General features: G+C 37.3%; 3 protein-coding genes across 7 annotated transcripts in view; 2 read left to right on the top strand and 1 right to left on the bottom strand.

Annotated features, from left to right (window-relative positions):
* Positions 1 to 708: 708 nt before the first annotated feature.
* Positions 709 to 2681, bottom strand: LOC100864893 (E3 ubiquitin-protein ligase RNF185). Of its 3 annotated transcripts, none has more exons than XM_086909429.1 (5): positions 2276 to 2681; positions 1469 to 1628; positions 1239 to 1370; positions 985 to 1154; positions 709 to 907 (listed from the first exon to the last, which is right to left on the bottom strand). In XM_086909429.1, the coding sequence occupies exons 2-5, from the start codon at positions 1615 to 1617 to the stop codon at positions 810 to 812; spliced, it is 549 nt and encodes a 182-aa protein (XP_086765555.1). In that variant the 5' UTR covers positions 1618 to 1628; positions 2276 to 2681; the 3' UTR covers positions 709 to 809. The 3 variants fall into 3 exon arrangements, with proteins under 3 accessions (XP_086765555.1, XP_003698767.1, XP_086765554.1); XM_003698719.4 differs by having other exon boundaries at positions 2131 to 2292; XM_086909428.1 differs by lacking the exon at positions 2276 to 2681 and adding an exon at positions 1800 to 2253.
* Positions 2276 to 6076, top strand: LOC100870323 (dynein axonemal intermediate chain 4). 3 transcript variants are annotated; one of them, XM_086909422.1, is made up of 5 exons: positions 3070 to 3169; positions 3336 to 3800; positions 4086 to 4479; positions 4585 to 5428; positions 5486 to 6076. In XM_086909422.1, the coding sequence occupies exons 1-5, from the start codon at positions 3156 to 3158 to the stop codon at positions 5965 to 5967; spliced, it is 2199 nt and encodes a 732-aa protein (XP_086765548.1). In that variant the 5' UTR covers positions 3070 to 3155; the 3' UTR covers positions 5968 to 6076. The 3 variants fall into 3 exon arrangements, with proteins under 3 accessions (XP_012349301.2, XP_086765548.1, XP_086765547.1); XM_012493847.3 differs by lacking the exon at positions 3070 to 3169 and adding an exon at positions 2276 to 2724 and having other exon boundaries at positions 4585 to 6076; XM_086909421.1 differs by having other exon boundaries at positions 4585 to 6076.
* Positions 6077 to 7731: 1655 nt separating this feature from the next.
* LOC100870442 (uncharacterized) overlaps positions 7732 to 20555 on the top strand; it is a 68254-nt gene continuing 55430 nt past the window's right edge. Inside the window, exon 1 of the mRNA XM_012493850.3 lies at positions 7732 to 8191. The gene's annotated coding sequence lies outside the window, so the exon portion shown is untranslated. The remainder of the gene's footprint in view (positions 8192 to 20555) is intronic.

The following is a 20555-nucleotide window of genomic DNA, read 5'->3' as shown; positions in this document are numbered from 1 at the left end:
CGGATTTGTAATTGCCTTTCTTTTTTTTTTTTTTTATTTCCATAACAACGGCAATATAAGTAAAAGCATAAAAATAAATAAGATAAATCTATTATCTTATATTTTCAATGATAATGATGATATATTATATATTTATATACAATAAATATATATATATATATTCATTTTTATTCCATTTTGTTTGCATTTGTTATCAAACTGTCTTAATAACTAGATTATATACACTGTTTATATTAATAATTAATAATAATAAAACCATAGATCCATAATAATATAATAAATCTACTAGATTTATTTTAAACTAATCATATATGCAATAGATATATCTTACGATATATATCTTATAAGTCTAAAAGTGATAATATTTATATTTATATACATAAATATTATAAGAATAAATGGTTTAGTATCTCAAAAATTCTAAAATCAGAAAAATTACCTGCTTGAATATACGTGTTTATATAAAATATAATTAAAAAAAAATAACCTATATTATTTTTACATGATTAATAACAATATAAGTGTTACATTTAGATAAATTTATTTCTTTTATTTTAAACTAATCATTTAAACTAATCATTTTATTATAATCACAAAAAATTAAAAATAAAGTGTATATACAAGTAAAAATGTTATTACATTTATAACAAAATCTGTTTGTTTATTCAAGCAGATATAGTTACTTTAGCGAGTAACAACGATTACACAAACGAGGAAAGATCGATGTATTAATAAAAATGTAATGAATCAATTCAGCAAGTGGTGTAGAATTACAAGATACGGAGCAAATAATATGGTTTAACAAAATGTTACGCCATCAAGAGCCAACAAACAAATATCAAAGCCACCCATAGAAATACTTTTGAAAGAAATTGTTCTTCTTCATATTGTGGTGTTCCTCTAGCAGCTGTATAAAAATGCATAGTTAAATTCAATTTTATTAGATGGCATTATATATAAAATTAATTTATAATGAAAAAATACCTGCACTTGGTCGTGTTTCTCCAAAATTAAAAGTAGATGTAAAGAATGCAAATGGAAATGTCCCGATACCAAATGACATATAAGAACCATCTCCAAAACCAAAACTAGAAAATCCAATATTATTTTCGGGTTCTGTTCTTTGCCCAGCAGGACGTGGTGGAACATTATTTCTGAATCAATACAAACATAATTTTTAAAATATATTATTAAATAATTATGCATTTAATTTAAATAAAAATAAAAATATAATTTACCTTGGATCTTCATGCCTTGTATCTCCACGTCCATACAATGGAATAACTTTATCTTTGCTAATTGCAGCTTTACAGACAGGACACATTTGCCTTGTTGGACGTGTCTCTAACCATTGGTGCAGACAAGGCCAACTAAATAATATATAAAAATGTATGTTTATTATTATTATAATATAATGCATATGAATATACATTATTAATAATAAATATATCATTAATAATAAACTTACCAAAATAAATGACCACACATACTAATAACTGCATTTTTTGCAGTATCAAGACAAATATTGCATTCAAATGTTCGATTATCCTTTTCTTTCTCTTCTGCAGTGGAATCCCATGGTTTAGATGGTCCAGCTTGTTCCCTTGTAGTACTCATATTAGAGAACTCTTAAAGAAAATGCGATTGATAAAATTTAAAAAATATTTGTCGTAAAAATTTACCGATTAATTGTTCAAAATTTTTTTAAATTTTTATATAATTTAAGAAATAAAAATAAAAACTATTTGATTTAATTTATATTGACGTAGGGCAACGTTCAAAGCTATACTTTTTTTTACCACTTAACATTGACGACAGTATTGTAAGGAAAGAAAAACAATTCTAAAAGTCACTGACAATCTTTATAAGCACACTCTAACGACACTAACATCTAATATAAATGTCATATAATAATAAAAATTAAACACAAATATTGTTCATATAAATGTGCAATTTTCATTCACAATCATTCTAACGTCGTATTTTCTGAATCTATTAGCATTTTCTGACGTATTATGTATCCATGAACAAAATCGGAAGTCATATGTCCGCGATAGAACTGTAAAAGTTGATAAAATACAAATAAGATTAATAAATGTTTCTTGCAGAAAACATCAAATTGTCACATACGGAATAATATTTGATGATAATATTAATCGAAAATTACACGATGAACAAAGTTCATTAGGTGTGTTTGGCAAGTAAAGATCGTAGGTCTCGTCAAAATACTAATGGAGTTGCATCTGCCATTGCTGACACAATTCATGTCACTTACTTTAGTCTTTTGACTGCGGAGCCCCCTCAGCAATTATTTATATTCTTCCGCTAACTTAACTCTGTTTCCAAAATGATCTGATGTATCACGTATACCGTAGTCACAAATGCGCAAGTGCTATTAAATGATTTTCATGATTTTTCGTGAAACGGATGTTCGAAATAACACGTAAGAGATTTGTCGTCAGTGCGTCTGCGCTTATCTACAGTAATGTTATGGCTGACAATTGTTCGCACAAACGATTCGCGTTTTATTTTTTTTCAAACATAATTTTGTTGACTATTATAATTATCGTGTTATAATTTAAAAATTTTATTTAAACCCATCACTTGATTAACGCCGTATCTTACTCAATTGTATGATTACTTTTTATCGACTGTGCATTTAATACAATTCGATCAAGTTCCGTAGTGTCTTAATAGAGTACGTGGTGGATACAGTTTAAATAGGTATTTATAATTAAGTTTTGTTTTATTTCATGTTAATTATTTAGTTATTACATCAATAAAAATATTATAAATATTATATTATATAATTCACATAAATATATAGTATTTTTATAATTAAGTAATAAAAAAGAAAAGAAAAAAATTTATATTAATAAATTAAATAACTACATATTTAACTCTCATTTATTGTACAATCATGCATTAATAAAAGAAATAAAAATCAATCAAATATTCGGATATATTTTTTATTACTACATATCATAATTTGATATGGTAATTTTTATAAATAATCCAAAATATTAATGAAACTATACCTAAAATTGATTTCTATATCACCATGGAATTAGTCAATTGTATCGTTTAATACATTCTCGTTTGAAACATGATGAAGTGATGTAATAACTAAGATATAAAATATAAAAGTATTTAAGATGAAAAACGAAAAGTAATGTTAAGAAATTGAAACTTTATTTCAACATAATAATATAATATCAAAATATATAAATTATCTCTTTAATATTTTTTTGTGAACATTTTTTTATAGGCATCAATAAATAGGCATTAATATATATATATATATTAAAAGTTTATGACCAAAATATTTTTATTAGGATGAAAGCGGATGAATTAGAATCTTTACATCTTCCCTCGAGGGGTCATAGTAGCAGATTTGAAAGTCCAGTTTCATCAAAATTCAAGCTCAGCGGAACAGGAAAGACGCGCAAGATTGCGGGCAAAAACCTAACCTCAGTTATTTTACAAAATCGTCAAAATTATCGTATAGTAGAAGATGACGTTGATGTTACTCCAAAGTTATTAACCCATCCAGTTTATAGTTCAATCGATGAAAAGCAAATAACTGCATTTGAAACAATTGGATTGTCTCAAATCGCCAGCATCGGACAACTATCTATCATTTCCGGTATAAGAAGTACATCTACAATTATCAGAACATCCTCGCTTCCTACTGGCACTGTAGTAGCTGAAGATATGTTATTTGAAAGTTTTTTATCAACTCAAATCGATGAATATATATATGAAAAAGAAGAAGCTCCTCCTCAATTTTATCTATCTAGGTAATTTTAAGAATATGATAATTTAAAAATTTTTAATTAGATAATTGTTAGATGAATTATTAAATAATCAGTATTAGTATTATATTATAATTAATTTTTTGGGAACATATTTACAATTTAAAGATATTAATAAATTATAAGTATTTTGTATATATAAGTTTTATTGATAAATAAATTGTACACATATAGTATATGTTCACAAAAAGTTAATATTTATATTTTATTTAAAAATAAAACAATCAATAGACAAAAATAGAAATTTAAAAATTTTTTTGTCTCATTCAGTGACGATCCAAATATTTTTCTGACTCGACCTGAAACTGTAAAACTCTGTTTGAAAGAAACAGAGACCTTTTTTATTTTTGAATTAATTCCTCGCGTAGCTGATTTAAATACACCGGAAGGTATAAAAGTTCAAAAAGAAAATGAGAATTACGAATACAAAACAATTGGACCTGGTTCACATAGGAAATTAGTAGAGATTGAAACTCAAACTATACAGATGCTTATGAGATCTCGAGGAACATATTTTAGCGAAAAAAGACGTGTAAATGAGGGAATGTTCGTAAATAATTGGGTGATATATGATACATATGCTCAACCTGAATTGATACTTGAAAAAAATGGTTTATTTGTAGTACATAGAAAGGAATCTATACAAAAGATGCTAGAAGCGCAGGTTTGAATAATTTTTAACACATAAATGTTTTAATTTTATTCATATAAAAACTACAGTAATGTCTATAAATTCATAAAATAATTATTTCTAATTTTATTTTCATAGAATTTGAGATCTAAATTACCAAAGTCTGAAATAGTCGAGATGCCTACCCTTCTTGAAGAGCAGATATATATATTTCAACGCGATAATTTCCGGAATGCTGTGCGAATAATAGAGAGAATAATATCGCACAACATTTTCATTGATGCTCAAAAACGTTTTACCGGTTTAATCAAGCAAGATCCATGTAGCCTTGATTTGGAATTTACATATAATCTGAATCTTCTTTGGACTTATAGTTCTGAACAAACTTTGGGAAGACCAATAGCTTCTTTGCGTTGGAATTACGTTAACAGAAACATTTTAGCAGTAGGATATGGAGCGCGAGATAATTCAGAAATTAAAAATGGCCTAGTTTTTCTTTGGTCTGCGAAAAATCCTGCCAATCCAGCTCGACGATATGTTTTCAATTCTCAGGTATCAGATCTCGATTGGAGTCGTGATCGACCAAATTTACTCGCTGTTGGTTTCTATAATGGCGAAATCCTGGTAATCGATGTCAGTAAACCAGACATCAATATTATACGACGAAGTCAAAAGGATATAGATAGCCCTTCAAATTCTCCGCACTGGCAAGTTCAATGGTGGCCAGGTGACGAACAATATGACTTCGAAGAACAAATTTATACGTGTAATCAGGATGGTTGCACTTTTTGTTATCGATACGTCGAAGATTTTACTTCGATGACGATTATGAAAGTTTTTCGAATAGAAGGAATATTGCCAGGTGTTACGAGAACTGTACAATGTGATTTTTTTGGTGTATCCATCAGTCGAAGTCCTGGCGCATTAGTATTACAAAAGCATCCTACTTTGAGTACTATCTATTTTATTGGCTCGGATGAAGGTTGTATTTATAAGTGCTCAACAAATTATTTATATCAATATATAGATAATTTTCTAGCGCATGATGGACCAGTTTATTCAATGATGTTTTCTCCATTTTGTAAAAAAATATTTTTAACCTGTGGGGCTGACTGGTGTATTCGAATTTGGGCAGAAGGGTTAACAGATCCATTGATCACATTGTCTACGACGATGGCATGCGTTCGATATGCAGTTTGGTCTCCAATTCATTCCACGATCATAGCGAGTATCGTCAACAATGAAATCTGTATATGGGATATTAGACGGAAAATATACAAGCCTGCCTCAGTGACAATATCACCTAGCAGCGCTAGATTTGTTATGATTAATTTTACGGCGAATGGTAACCAACTTGCAGTAGCGGATATAGAGGGTACCGTATATTTATATAATCTCGAAGGAATGCCATTTCCTCCGTATAATCAGCAACGTGTGTTGATAGATTCAATCAAAAAAGCTCTGATTACGAAACCGATAATTTTAAAAAATTTGAAGAAACTTGGATCACCATTTTCATAAAAAGAAAATAAGATTGGATTATGCTATCTTTAATTATAATCTTACTTCAAACTATTGTATTGTATATACAATGTGATATTTTATCATAAAACGAGCATTTGAATACGTATAATGTTTAATTAGCTGCCACAATATAACTGCTGCTATCTCGTATTTGTCCTGTGTATCGCGACTTTTAATCGCGTATTATTGTAAAGGACAGATATGACATTTTAAACTTCTTTATCGACTGTGCAGCCGCGGGCTAAATCCAGCACGTGGGGACCCCTTTCGGTCCCCCGAAGCGTGCCCGAAGGGTCTTGCGTGATTCGCGCAAAGCACGGAAAGCAAAGCAACCATTTCGATTCAGGATGGAACTGTAGTGCCGGGACCCACTCTGAGGCCTGGTAGGCAAGTCGGCACGGATGGCTGGCTGGCTTGCTTGGAGGAGTTGCAGGAGAGTGCCATGGTAGAGGGGCTTCCCTGGCTGCTGCCGCTTGCGGGCACAAACCGCGCTACCGCCGTCAGCAGGCAGTCTTATTACGCCCGCACTCAACTACGCGAACTAAGTACTCTTCTTAAGGCCGGAAACATAATAAATAATTATTACGGGCCTAATATAACGCGTGATTTCGGGCTGTATATTGAACGGTGTTCGTTTTGCGCTAAAAATTACGAATCTTGTACATCTCGATTACAGGTACAAGATTGTTTTTTGCATGTTCGATCCAACGTTCGGTTCCAGCAAGGATTCGCATTTTTAAGTCGACAAAATCGATCTCGAAATCAGTTAGAGAATCGAGCCGAAAGACGGCGAGGAACTCTCGAGTTCGATTGGTCGGCAAGGACCTGTTGCCTGGTCAGAGGTAACTTTAGAACGCTTTTTTCTTCGATTCGTTGTATCGATAAAGCGTGTTTCTGTATGGAGATATCTTTCTCGATATTCTTTTTTTTTATCTTCCTTTTTGAAAATATAATTTTATTATTTTATCGATACGTGCGAATATTAGAGTTTTAAAATAGTATAATACGATCTATATTTCAAAAGAAGAAAAGTTTAAAAATAATGTTATAAATAAATATATTTGTAGTATTTAGTAGATTTATTTAAATTCTAAAATAAGAAAAAAATATTTATAAAATTCAAATAAATTTTTAATGTAATGTAACTAAATTTATAAATTTAAAAATTTTGATTCGAAAGAGTGACATTGTCTCCCTCCCGTGTTAATTCGACGAATCAAAATTCGACAAGCACGCTTGACCTGGAATGCCAGTTTTACGCGCAACGTGTAAAGGAATTGTGTGTGATGTGAGTTCGGTGTTCGGTGTAAAAATAGAAGAGAACAGACGTCCTGTCGGCTGTGGCGACGATTAGTTTCGTTTTCTTGGTAGTAGAAGCACGTTGCCGTTAACATCGATGGTCATTACGTTGTTTGTCGCGCGCCAAGAATTCGCGTCCACGCATACCGAACTGTCACGATTACCGCGTGTCACGAATTTATCTTGTATTTTGATCGTCGAGAACAGTTGTTATTCAGTTTCACAAAATTTATACAGATATATCAAATGTGTTACACATCGTGGAAGATAATTCAAACATTTGGAAAGAATGAAAATATTGGTTATGACAGATTCGGTAAAAACAATGGTAAATTTCAATTCTTCATTCTGAACACGCTTAATAATTATTTTCACTGACCATTAATAAGATGCCATAAATTAAGATGAATTATTTGTTAATCGTATCATTATGTCTTATTTGTTGTTAATTGTGTGTTATAGGTTATCACGCTGAATCGAACGTTATTTTATGTCGATGGTGACGTAGTGACGTATACGGAGATGTGATCAGTGTGAAGACTCCTTAATAGCAAGGAACATGTGCAACTACAGAATAGTGGCGAAGCCGATGTTGCCGGGGCACGAGCTACACTGTGACCACTCTGTTCTCGACGAACCCTGACCGATTCCACCACTTCGTTTCACCAGCTGACTGTCGACCAGGACTGAAAACACGTTGTGGTGAATGCGCTCGTTTAAATATTCGTATGGTTGAATCGTGAGACGCGCGCGGTCAGAGAGAAATCGATTTAATGTTTAAGTGTTGTTTCGAGTTAATGCGTACGGTGTATAGACCGAGTTTCTTTGAGAAGTAGCGGTGTGTTCGTAAAATTACACGTTTTCACGTACATTCGGTACGCTATGAACATCAACGTTCTTGAATGTAACGGGTGGTTTACAAGTAAGTGTCCATTTTTTTTCTTTTTACTTTTAACCTTATAATCTCTTGCCGCCATATTTTTTACTTTTTTTTTTTACTGACATCAAAAGTAACATCTTTTAAATATAATCAATATAGTGAATTTTATTTCAACGAAACGTAAATCGTGTTCGTATTTGCAACTATATTTCGATCAAGATTTTACTTATTCTAAAAAATTCATTAAATTCGATTAGCCTTTTCGAATATTCCGACACATGTTCGACAAAAAAATAAACTGTTCAAGACAGGGGATGATGTAACCGCAATGTAACTTGTCGCGACACGAACCATATACAGCAATATAGATTTGATTTACCGTTTTGATAGTAGAAGATCACTAATAAATTTATCATTTTTTAAAATTATTTTCTCACAATATATCACAAAGAAAAATAATATCTTTAATTTATCAATGGATACTCTCAATTAAAAAATATCATTCTTACTTGATCAAGATTTGGTATTTTTATTCTTTTCTTATCTCAGGCGTTTAATTAAAAATTTTTTCCTCTTCTAATGGGCTATTATCATTTTAATATGTGAAAAAAAAAAAAAAGAAACAAGTTTATGCCATTCCGTTAATGATGCACGCTCGTGTGTAATCCAATTAACGTTTCCAATTATACGTTTTAAAGAGAATTAACGAGGCACGATTCCTTTTAACTTCGGTATTCGAAAATTTTGAGGCACGTTCCTCGAGTGTAAAATGTTTTCGTGCACCTAATTGCGGATCAATCTCGAATAGGGTTTTACAAATCGATCATAATGCTTATGATATACTTATTATCTGTTCGATGCACACATCCCATCATTCGTTCCTACCCTCTTGTAAACCTTTATCTGTAATAAGTCCCCGCCTATTTGACTAATCGTGATGACTACCGTGATGCATCACGGTACCTCTGTCTTCATCTAATTCTTCACCGGCCGATGCAACCTGCACGTCCGGTAACCACATTCTTTCCCAGCCGTTTCTGGATACCTTGGCCACATGGATTTTCAAGCATATCTCTTTTTCCCTCTCCGTTCCACCGTAAGATACATAAAATTTCAACGGCGGAGGGGATCCCTGTATGTATGGGGAAAGTTCTGGAGAGTTTGGGTCACGCCATGTTGGTCATTTGGTCGGACACCGATTGTGGATGGATGTAACACAGGATTCTCAAAATCCATTTTGAGAAAAAGTTTATTTAATCGAATATAATTAAAAGGTCGGAAAATAAAAGTGGGAATATTTATAGAAATTTACATTTTTTTTTTTTTTTATTCTAAATTGATTATACTTACTTAGAAATCTATTTAAGATAAACGATCGTTGGTAGCAAAAGAAATTTCTTTCGACGATCGATGTCGATGTATCGTTCTTTAGAAAGTATATTGGACGATTAGTAAGAATATTCTGTTCGAGTTCACGGAACTCAACACGGAATTATTCATGAATATCATTCATCTCGTTATCGTCTGGCGAGAGAGGAGACATCTTCTTACCTGGCTGAAAGTGTGAAGAAACGTTTCCCGCTTATTTAGCCGTTCGAAATACCGGCATCGACTACATGACACTGTACAAACGAAGAAAAAAAAACAAGATCTAAAGAAAATGCGTGGGTTTCGTTATCAATGTTGGTAATTTATGCACGCGCGACTAGTAGATTTCTTGTTCTTAACTTGTGGTATCGTACCGAGTCATATATCATCTCTCGTACGCGATCGGAACTGAATAATCAATTAATATGGAGAATAAATGATTGCTCCATCATCGAAGGGACGTGCATAAATCTTCCGTCTGCCGCATGTCGCGTTCGAGATTATTGTTTTTAAAAATTCTCATCCTCTCTCGATAAAATGTTTCGCGACATGTTTCCCATCCTTTTTTTATCTCCCTCTTTTGAAACGTAGAATTAGCTCTCGTTAATCTGAGATCGATTATAACGAATATAAAGAATAATTACATTACAGATAGGAAGGAAATAATTTGCATTAATAAATCAATACTTGCTGATGCGGGTATCGCGTCTTCTTGTGTTCTTAAATTAAACTCGGACAGATCAATTTCCAACTATTCCAACAAGATAATCGGATAAGCGTTTGTTCCATATTATTTTTCCACGATATTTTCCACAATGAAACGTCAAGAAATGAAAGATTATACGGTATATATATAATTAACAGGGAATTAAAATATCGAAATGATTCAAAATTCACGTTTATCGACATTTTTCTTTTTTTTAATCTCACAAAAAATTACGAACCCCTCTTTTTCTTCTCTTTGTTGTTCCGTTATTTGAACGAGAAAAATACGAATAAAACGGGGTGCAAGTTGGACGGGAAAGGATCCAACGGACGTAATATAGAAGCGATAATGCTCGCTCACGTCGTGAACTAAAGACGGCCGAGGTGAACCGTTGATCTGCTCGCGTGGGTGTAACGAGAGAGTATAATGCGCGGAAAATTACCGGCAGGCTTATGACTTCCTCGAAATCACCACCTCAGAGATACATATTGCGGATCCATTAAGTGGACCCTCGCGAAAAATGATATTCCATATTATTGTCGGCAAGGTTTCTGGAAAACCTTTTTTGTCGGATCTTATCGAAAATAATGATAGATATTCTCTCGTATCGAGGAAGGATTGGTCAGAACTATTGTTAGAAGAATATTTTCTTCGTCGAAATAAAAGGGGAAGGGTCTGTGTATATTTATTAATTTTTGAATTATTCACAGGGAGAATAGATCGAATATTATCTTGCACGATCAAGAAATCATTTTGATTATAAGAAGAAATCGGTAAGAAATCGGCTTATTGAATTGAATTTCTCGTAACGAGATATTATTGACAGGAGTTCGATTGATAGAGCAATAATTATTAAACATTCAACAAATATATATTTCTTTCTGTATTTTGAAAAAAATTAATATCCATTTCACAATTGCAACCACGTATCCCAAGATTCTTCCTCTTAAATAAATATCTAGAATCATCGATCAAGCAATTTTTTAAAAACGTCTCTCCAAACGTGAAATTAGATAATCCAATCCTTCGAGGAACACGAAGATTTGCCGATGCACGGGGAAGAGTAAGATATCTTTCTTTTCTTTCTTTCTTTTCATCAAGTCAAGTTACACGGGTTGATATTGAAATCTGGCGTGTAACGGAGAGCGAAGTCGAGAGAGGGATGTCTGTTAAACACGGCCGATAATAAAGGTACTTGTTCAAAGTGAGCGTGTACCGTAATAGACGAGATTAAGTCGGGGAAAAAAAAAAAAAAAAAAAAAAGAAGGAGACGAGGAAGGCGGTGCAAGGCTGATTACGTGAAAGCTGCAACGCAGGTATAAATAAGACGATAACGCAGCTAAAGATGTGCTAGATCGACGAGCCGCGATCAAGGAGCCGTGGGCGTTCGAGAAACGGTCACGATATCGTCGCCAACTTTTCCCCTATTGTCTCGAAACAGGTATTCGGGTGTGTCCACGCGGAATCGAGACGAGAAAAAGAAAAAAAGGAAGCAAGAGTTATAATCCAATTTGTTCCTCTTCTGCTCTGATCAGAGAGATCCTCTCTGCCATCATTCCCGTGTCTTATTAACTCGAGAACATACAGTGAATTTATTATCCCTTTTCTTTTCTCTGGGACCAAAACTTTTTAGCTCGAATTTGGGATTTCGAAAATCTAAGTGTCGTTTCGATTCTCCTCTTCCTCTTATTCGTTTCGATCAATACAGAATATAACGAAAATAACGGGTTTACTGCGAAACCAACGCGGATAGAACGAATTTCTGGAGGAGATCCAGTGGCTACGTAGGTGGCAATAAGACGGGAAAACTTGAGAAGAGGTTGGAAAGAGTGGAGAGGAGGCAAAGAGAAGTCGGCCAGCGCGATAACGCGGTGCATACATCTCGACCCGTCGTGTCGGGATGAGATGAACCGTGCGATTAAAGATAAATGAACACGCGGGTGCTTGCCACTTATTCGATCTCTCTATACCTCTCTTTAATCGTTGGCAATAGCCAATCCAATGAAACGCTCGGCTAACATTTGTTGCACATCCGAGAAACATCGAACGGGCGGCAAATGGAAAATTACGCGAGTGGGGGAGGGAGAGGTGGAAAAAAAGGAAGGGAGGAAGAAATTAGAAGACTTAACGAGCACGCGTGCAATGATCATTGATCACTTTCAACTGACCTTTTCCACGAACGAACGAGTGGATACGTAGGATCATCGATTTCTCGTTAGATCCTTTAAAGATCTTGGCCAAAGGTATACTCGAGCCGCTACTGCACGACCGAGATTAAGAAAGTTCACGAGATCTACGATTTATCTCGCAAGATGGACTTCTCCAGATTTACAATTCCATATCTTTGATAATACAACCAATATCGTTTGGAATATCATTCTTTCGTTGTTGTTATTATTCAACAAGAATTGTAAAACGTGAATCTTACCAGAAGATCAATTTATGCAACAACTTTTATCCGATCGAGAGAAAAAGAAGAAGAACGGAAAGGAGAAGAAGAAGAAGAAGAAGAAGAAGAAGAAGAAAGATCTTGCGAGCAAAGAATTCATCTCGAACTGGTTGCACGCCGGAACAAGGGAGTAAGACATTTTTTTAAGAGACCTGCTCACGAGGCCCCGTTTTACATACCCCTAAATTCCGGCGGTGCGTGTACGTACAAGGCGAAACATTTACGCGGAACAAGGTGCACGGGAAGTGAGATATTGTTTAAAACTCGGGTGTGGGTGGAGGATGGTCGCCGGATAAAGATAGCGAGTCATCGGCTCGGGCGGGATTTATGGGCGAGGCGAGGTTCGCAGATCCATCGATACCCCCGCCCCAACTTTCATCGTATACGCGAATTTCACGGACGAGAGGAAGATCGATCTCTTTTCTTTCTCGAATAGAGAAGAAAGTAGAATCGCAGTTGTAGCGAAACGCGAAATTCTCGAGGTGGTAACCCGCTAGAGTAGAGATGCTATCTGATTTTTCATCAACGTAACACCGAACGAGTGAGACGTCGTTAATGTAATAGGAGAGCCGAGGTGAATTCGTTCCTCGATGCGAATCTGGGACGAGGATCCCGGGGATCAGATTGGAAACCCGTTTCAAGGATTCAGGAGCGAGTCGTGACCGGGACATTAGCAAAATTACTCGGCTCTCCTCGATTTCTGACCGCTATCCAGATAGCGTTTTGCGAGGGAAACCGAGGGATATCACACCCGACCTCTTAATTTCCGCAACGTCGGTGTTACGGGATCAATGATCCCTGAGTTGTGAGAGTAGATAAACCCGATGATATCATTCAGCAAACACGAATCGGTGATAATTCTCGCTGAGAACGTTAGGAACGAAGATCCTTTTGAGATTTAAAACAAATATACGAAGTGGAAGTAATTTTTACAATTCTGATAATTCGAAGAACCTATTTTCTTCAAAACCTAGATTTTTGGACGTTTGCATTTTAAACACGCGTCCACGTGATTTGATCTCAAGAAAAGAATTGCCGTTAATTTTATGGACGAGCGAAAATTCGATGGATCGACTTCTAATGATGGATGTAATTTTTGCAAGAATTGCAGACTTCTTATTATCATTCCGATATTAATTCTGATAATAGAAGAACTTATTTTCTTCAAAATTGCACCTAGATTTTTGGACGTTTAACATTTTAAACACGTGATCTGATCTCAAGAAAAGAATTGCCGTTAGTTTTGTCGACGAGCGACAAAATTCGATGGATCGGCTTCTAATGGTGGGATACGTAGGAATCGTAGATTTAAAGGAACGAGGAGAGGACGTAATACAGACCTAACGAACGTGTCGTGACCAGGATATTAGGAAGATCGTTTAGGCTCGTGAATCGTTTAAAGGGACGGGCTAATCCCTTGGCGCAGCGCAGAGGGTGAAGGAAGGCAGGAGGAGCTCATCCTGCTATCTCGACTGGCGTGCGTTGTGCCTGCATACTCGACGTTATTTTCTTTCCACGCTTCTCGCGCCTTCTTATCGTAGCCGCTCGACTACTGGACTTCGAATCTGCGATACCAGATATCCGGGGGAGGGAGGGGAGAGAGAAAAAAAAGAGAGAAGGGAAGAGAAGAATTCGATCCAGTTGCAAAATTTATTGCACGACTCTCTGCGTCAAAACGTCTAGAAAGTTTTTTTTAAAACTTTGCCGAGGGAACGTATCTGATTGGAGATGTTCGGGAAAATTAAATCCCCCGAGGAAGCTAATAATGGTGGATAAGCAGGATTCGAACGATATACCGGGTGATCACGCGTTATTTACATCGAAATAGTCTTTTCGAAAAAAGGTTAGAATCGTACGATAGACATAGCTTTTATCATCCGCGTCGATATCGATTTAAATTGGAAATTTATCCGTTTACGACGACGAGTTTCCATGGATGCTTCGATTCATTTACCAGTTATACACTCTTGGCTGTTTAAAATTGAAAATGTATTAACTCATTTCGAAAAATTAAGCGTATTAATACATACATTCGAAAGAGGATTTATGAAGATAGATTAAAATAGTTATTATCATAGTACATACCCGTTTATCAAAATCTCTGGACTTTCGATAAAATTTTTCCTAATATCCCGACGAATCTTAAACATTGCATCTTGTCTTCTCATTATCGTCTCATCATCATCGATCCCCTCGATAACTCGATCGAGTCGAATTTTCGAGGCTAGAAAGACACATCTCGTCGCGAGCGATGTACCTCTCGAATAACTCGAGAGTGGCCTCGAATTCACATTCTGTACGGAAGAATTCACATTTCAGCAATTAGTATTCAGTCTGCTCGGGACACCCAGTGTAACCGAGAGTACACATATACCGAGATACCGGCTTCTCCAAGTAAACTTGTTTATCAAGTTATATACACGGGCTGGCGAACCGAAGAATCTCTCGCGGACGAGCGACGAGAGATGTAGGATGAGAGAAAGGCGATTCTATGACTCGGTTTCTCCCCCTCCTTCGTCCCTCGTGTCACGACCCAAACTTATCTCGCAGCAAGGAACGAACCCATGCGAAACGATCGTTTTTTTTTTTTTTTTTTTTTTTTTTTTTTTTTAATAAGGGACAAAGCCGATACGATTTAGAAGGGAGGAAAAGGGAGGGAGGGAGGGAGCGAATAGCGAGGCAAGGCCATTTACTTTTAATGCCATCGATTTTCGGGCATTTACAGTTAGTAGGTTTTTTTTTTTTTTTTTTTTTTTTCTTTGGCCCAAGGCTTTCACCTTGGCTCGGTCCACCCGTCGTGGCTGGCTCCCTCTGACTCACTCACGAAATTCTTGTCAGAGGTTCAATTTACGTTACGAGCTCTTACCGAGAAGTTATCAACATAATCATAAGATAAACGTCCCTCATAAAATTAAAAAACTCGCACTCCTCGCGCGGCCTCCCTCCCCCCCCCCCCCTCTTTTTTGCCCCGATTCCAGGCCCACTCCTCCTCCTTACGGGTCCTCCTTTCGAATTCCCCGTCCCCTGCGAAACTATATGTGTATATCGAAAATCGACCTCGGGGAGGAGTGAAAACAAAGGACGAAAAAAAGGATAATCGAGCATCGTGGCTCGTGGGTCGCGAAAATCACGACGCTATCGTCGAGAAAAAGAACGTCTTCTCGTTGCGGGAGAAATAGGATGGCGTATGGTATTCATACGTGGAAACACTGCGTGGAAAAAAAGTGGAGAATTGCACTTTCATTCATTTCTCATTTAGTTTCATCCGGTCGGCTCGAATTCTCTCATACGCAATGATTTTTTTCCTTTTTACCGCGTTGCGCATTTATTCGATAAATGTCTTCATCGTTGAAAAAAAGAAACGACCACGATCGGATAAATTCAAAAGGATAAATTAGCAGCAAGAAGAGTGAAAAATCGTGTTTTCGACCGAACATTCCGATATATACCATTCGAACAAATAGAATAATCCCCAGAGATCACGCTTCCCTGGATTCAAAGAAACGGATTGAAATAATATATATATATATATATACACGCCGTAGAAGGAAGAGTCTAAGAAGGAGGAGGGCACGGGGTGGTTACATCGAAATCACCGAGGAATATCCTGCGATGGCTCTTTGCTCCTCGTCCACCGTTTCTTACTCTCTTAGCTCCATCCGGCTGGCGCGTGGAAAAAAGGTTCGGTTCGAAGCGTGGAGAAGCGAGAAGAAGAAGATCCGGAGGGAGGGAGAGAGAGAGAGAGAGAGGCGGGATGGAAAAGAGTTGTAAAGAGCGAAAGAGGCAGAGAGAGGGAGAGGGAGGCGAGCAGAGGGCTACTAAAAGTCGACCGGTTGGGGAAATAAGAAGAAGAGGAACCGAGGGGGGGGGGAGCCGAAGAGGAGGCTAGGGAAGAGGAAGAGGAGGAGGAACTCTCGCGAGGATCTCGAGTATATACCGACCGGGGCGACCTTAAGGAGTAGGACGACCGCGACAACGACAGAGACAAAGAGTCGAATGTTAATGAGGGAGATCGACCGGAGCTAAAGCTCCCCGACGAGGAGGAATCTACGAGGAGGAATCATCGGCGAGGATCCGCTTCGTTTCGTCGCACGCTTGGCCGATGCCGTGGTTGCCAGATCTTGAACCGGCGCCTCCTCCTCCTCCTCCTCCTCCTCGCCATCCTTCCTTTCAAAACGCGACCCCTCCTCCCTCACCCTTTCTCCCCCGTTCCTTGATTCATGCGTCCATCTTCCATGTTGCACTTTTGTTCCTAGCCTCACTATCTTTTCATCGGGGCGTGTTACTTTTCGTCCTTACTTTTTTTTTCCTTTTCTTCGATCGCTCGTTTCGTTTTCTTCCTTCCTTCCTTCCTTCCTTTCTTCGACTCCTTGCATTCGAGAGTTTTACTTATTCCATTTATTATTCGCGTTAGTTGGACGTCCTCTTTCCCTCATTAAAAATAGAAGGTTAGAATTAATAATTGTTGTATATTTCTAGCTCCCTTCAGAACGTTGAACTTTTAAACAATCATAAATTTTTCTCTTCGGTTGTCCAATGAAAAAAGGAAAAAAAAAGAAACGAAGGATGATACATCACCGATTAATTATCGACGCGCGATCCTTTATTTTCGTGTTGTACAAAAGGTAAGAAAAAAAAAAAGGGGGGCGCGTTATTTACGCGATAACTCAATAGATCAACGTCACGCTACGTCCCTCTCCCCCCCCCTAGAAAGAAACCGATCACAAACGACCACCAATTGATTTTCCACACCGCATCGTTCCACGGTTTTTAAGCAGAACGAAGCAACGAGGAGGGGTTAGACGTATCACGAGGCGATCCATCGTCGAGGTTTTTCGATCGTTCCCTCCCCGACACCGGCCTCGGTTCTGTTGCGGTTCCGTGAAACTCGAAGAGCGCAGTGGAAGCCGAGTCGAGAATGTTTTGCGTTCTTCTCGCTTCGTGGTTGGTCCGCGTTTAGCACGTGTACATTGTACTTGGCCGGGGAGTTCTGGCGGACGAGAGAAAAGGAGGAGAGGATGCGACGTCGTGGCACTTAGACGAGGCGGGGTGGAAGGGCGAGGTGACGCGGGGTCGTGAATGCCAGCAGCATTCGTGATGACGTGAGCGTGACTCGCTTCCTCTTTCTCTCCTTCTCCTTTCTTCCGCGAAAAGAAGAAAGTCCAACTGTTGTACGCATCTCTGCCTCCATTGACACCTATCCCGCCTCTCCTTTCTCTTACAACTTGTGCAATTTCGGGAGGGAAAGCTGACATCGATCGTTTCGATGTCTCTATTCTTCAACAGTTAAGCAGATTTTACCATCAAAGAATAATACTCTCTCAAATTTACTTAAAAAAAAAAAAAAAAAGATCTATTCGAAATCTGGTTCGTTACGAATCTTCGTCCCTCAAACACTTTATCCAAAACCAAGCTTCCCGTGTCTTCGATCTATTCCTCCCCAAAATCAAATCCAAAATTCCTTCTTCTTCCAAATACTTTCCAAGTATCCGAAAATAACGAGAATCCTCCGGCCCTTCTTCAGCGATGCTTTTTCGCATGCAAATGCATCCCGGGTTGCGGGGGAGGAGGAAGAAAGAGAAAGAAAGAGAAGATACCTCGGTCGGTTTTCTTCGCCGCGCGAATCCGGTTCTTTGTTACGCGAGGAGAACAGAGAAAGAGAAAGAGAGAGAGAGATTCTCCACGGATTGATTGACTCCGGTGTCCCATGGCCGGTGGTCCTAATGAGATGCGACTCTCGAACTTGAAAATCCTGCCGACAATTAGCGGGATTGTTCCTCCCTCCTCCCTATTCTCGATCACAACTCCCCCTCGACTCGATACCATATGCACACACGTGCCACGCGACCGTGCATTGACTCCTGAAACGGTCTCTGATTCTAGAAATATAATATAACGCTGTGCTTGCGGAGGAGAACGTGCTTCATCCGTTGCTTCGAGAATATTTTATCTCATTCTCGAGGTATGTAGAAGGGTTGGCTAGTTTTCTTTCGTGCAAAATGCGGGCTATAACGAACGGTGTCGTCGATAGTGCGAGATCATTGATTGTTAGTTTTATATATATAGATAAAGAGAACCTCGTTGATAAGGATGGTAGGAATGAGTTTTTACTCGAAAATGATCGATGGATAGATTTGTTACTTGAATCTAAATCGTCTCTAAGAAACTCTTCTCCATTTAACTTCGTTTAAAATTAAATCGCGCGTGTGTTACAAGTTTGAATATATATATATATATATTTAATCAATATCCTGTTATTATCAGTCACCTCGATGAAAAATTGAGATTCACGATATCGAAAATTTCTTAGCTAAAACTTATCTCGAGTTTACTTTAACTACTTTCAGTGTACTAAGTAAATCGTTCAACATCGTGATCGTTAAATAACCAGCGAAACTTCCGTCAGAGTGTATAAAAACTCTTATCTCGATTGGCCTCGAGAAGTGCTCGCAAGAAGTGGAGAAGTTTGTCCACTTGGCTTCTTTTTTTTTTTTTTTTTTTCCTCTTCCTTCTCGAGCTCGCTGATTAACAAGCGGAAACAACGTTCGACGATCTCGTGAAATAAGTCTCCTCCCCCCCCTCTCCTCCTTCTGGATAACGCGACGCGAAATATAAATCGAGCTCGACGAGTGTGCACACAACGCGTTGCACATCTCTCTCCACGAGTCGAATCTCTCCTCTTCTATAAAATCGTTTAAAATCTCAACGAGGATTGGCAGGAACGAGAAACGAACGAATCAGCCACCACTTAAATCTCGTAAGATTCCATCGGCTGATTATCGCATACACCGGCGAGTTTTCTCCTGGCTAAACTTTCAGATCGTAGAATGTCTAAAATTTACGTACGTTCCCTATTTTATGCACCCGATTTGTATATCATAGACGAATATATCACGAACGTCTCAAAAAAATTCAAGATCGTGGTGTCTTGACGAGGCAATCGATCGAATTAATCGTCGAATCGAGGATCCGGTTCGTGGACGAAACCGGACGTGGCGAGACTAGTACTACTTGGACCACTTAAACACTTGGTTTCATTACACACTCGCGTAGGATTAGAAAGGTGATTACGAGATTGGTAATAAATGGTTGGAAATGAGTGAGTACGGGTAATGGGTAATTTTGGCCGATCGAGCGGAATTAATCGTTGTAAATTATTGCGAGTTAGTGGTCGTTAATGATTTTTAGAGAAGTTTTTGACGATGTTGACGATGTTGACGATCGTGACATTATATGACCCGTTATTCGACGAGGATCAAGTATCAGCGTCAAACATCTTCGTTAGCCGAGTCGTCGTAATTACAATATGTTTTTTTTCTTCTTCTTCTTTGCCCGATAACACACGTGTCGAAAGGAACTAATCGTCGAAATCGATTTTCGAGTTGGAACTCGAAGAGAAATAAGCGATCGTAAGAAGAAAGGAAATTATATATAAGTTGCGGTTTAACCGTCTTGTTTGATGTAAACGTCGCTAAGGGGAGGAGTAAACGAACTGCAATCCTGTAAACACGAAATTACGCATTCCCTATTACTTTAAATTCGAGGAAGTAGAGCTGAAACGAGGCGATAAGATGCGCCGCAGACGCGTGTCTAATCTCTGAAAACTTGTTCCGACCGCTTTAAATGCTAAAAATCAACTTAGCAGCCGGGAAGTAGATCTAGATAACTGTATCTTGTCAAGCAAAATGCAAACCGTGTCAAGGACGAGATCGAATCGTCCCCCAATCGTAATATGTAATATAATAATTTCAAATAAAAATTGTAAACGTGTTGAATCTTCAATTATTATCCATCGAACAGATTCAGACGTTTAATAAGAACTTGCCGGTTTCGTAATTAATAACCGGCGACTTGGTTTCGATTCAAAGTCCCACGAAATCCCT

Source organism: Apis florea, unplaced genomic scaffold (assembly GCF_048593485.1).
Source record: "Apis florea isolate Af1SG1 unplaced genomic scaffold, ASM4859348v1 contig_3158_pilon, whole genome shotgun sequence".
Taxonomy (NCBI): domain Eukaryota; kingdom Metazoa; phylum Arthropoda; class Insecta; order Hymenoptera; family Apidae; genus Apis; species Apis florea.
This window is presented reverse-complemented; position numbering and strand designations above follow the sequence as displayed.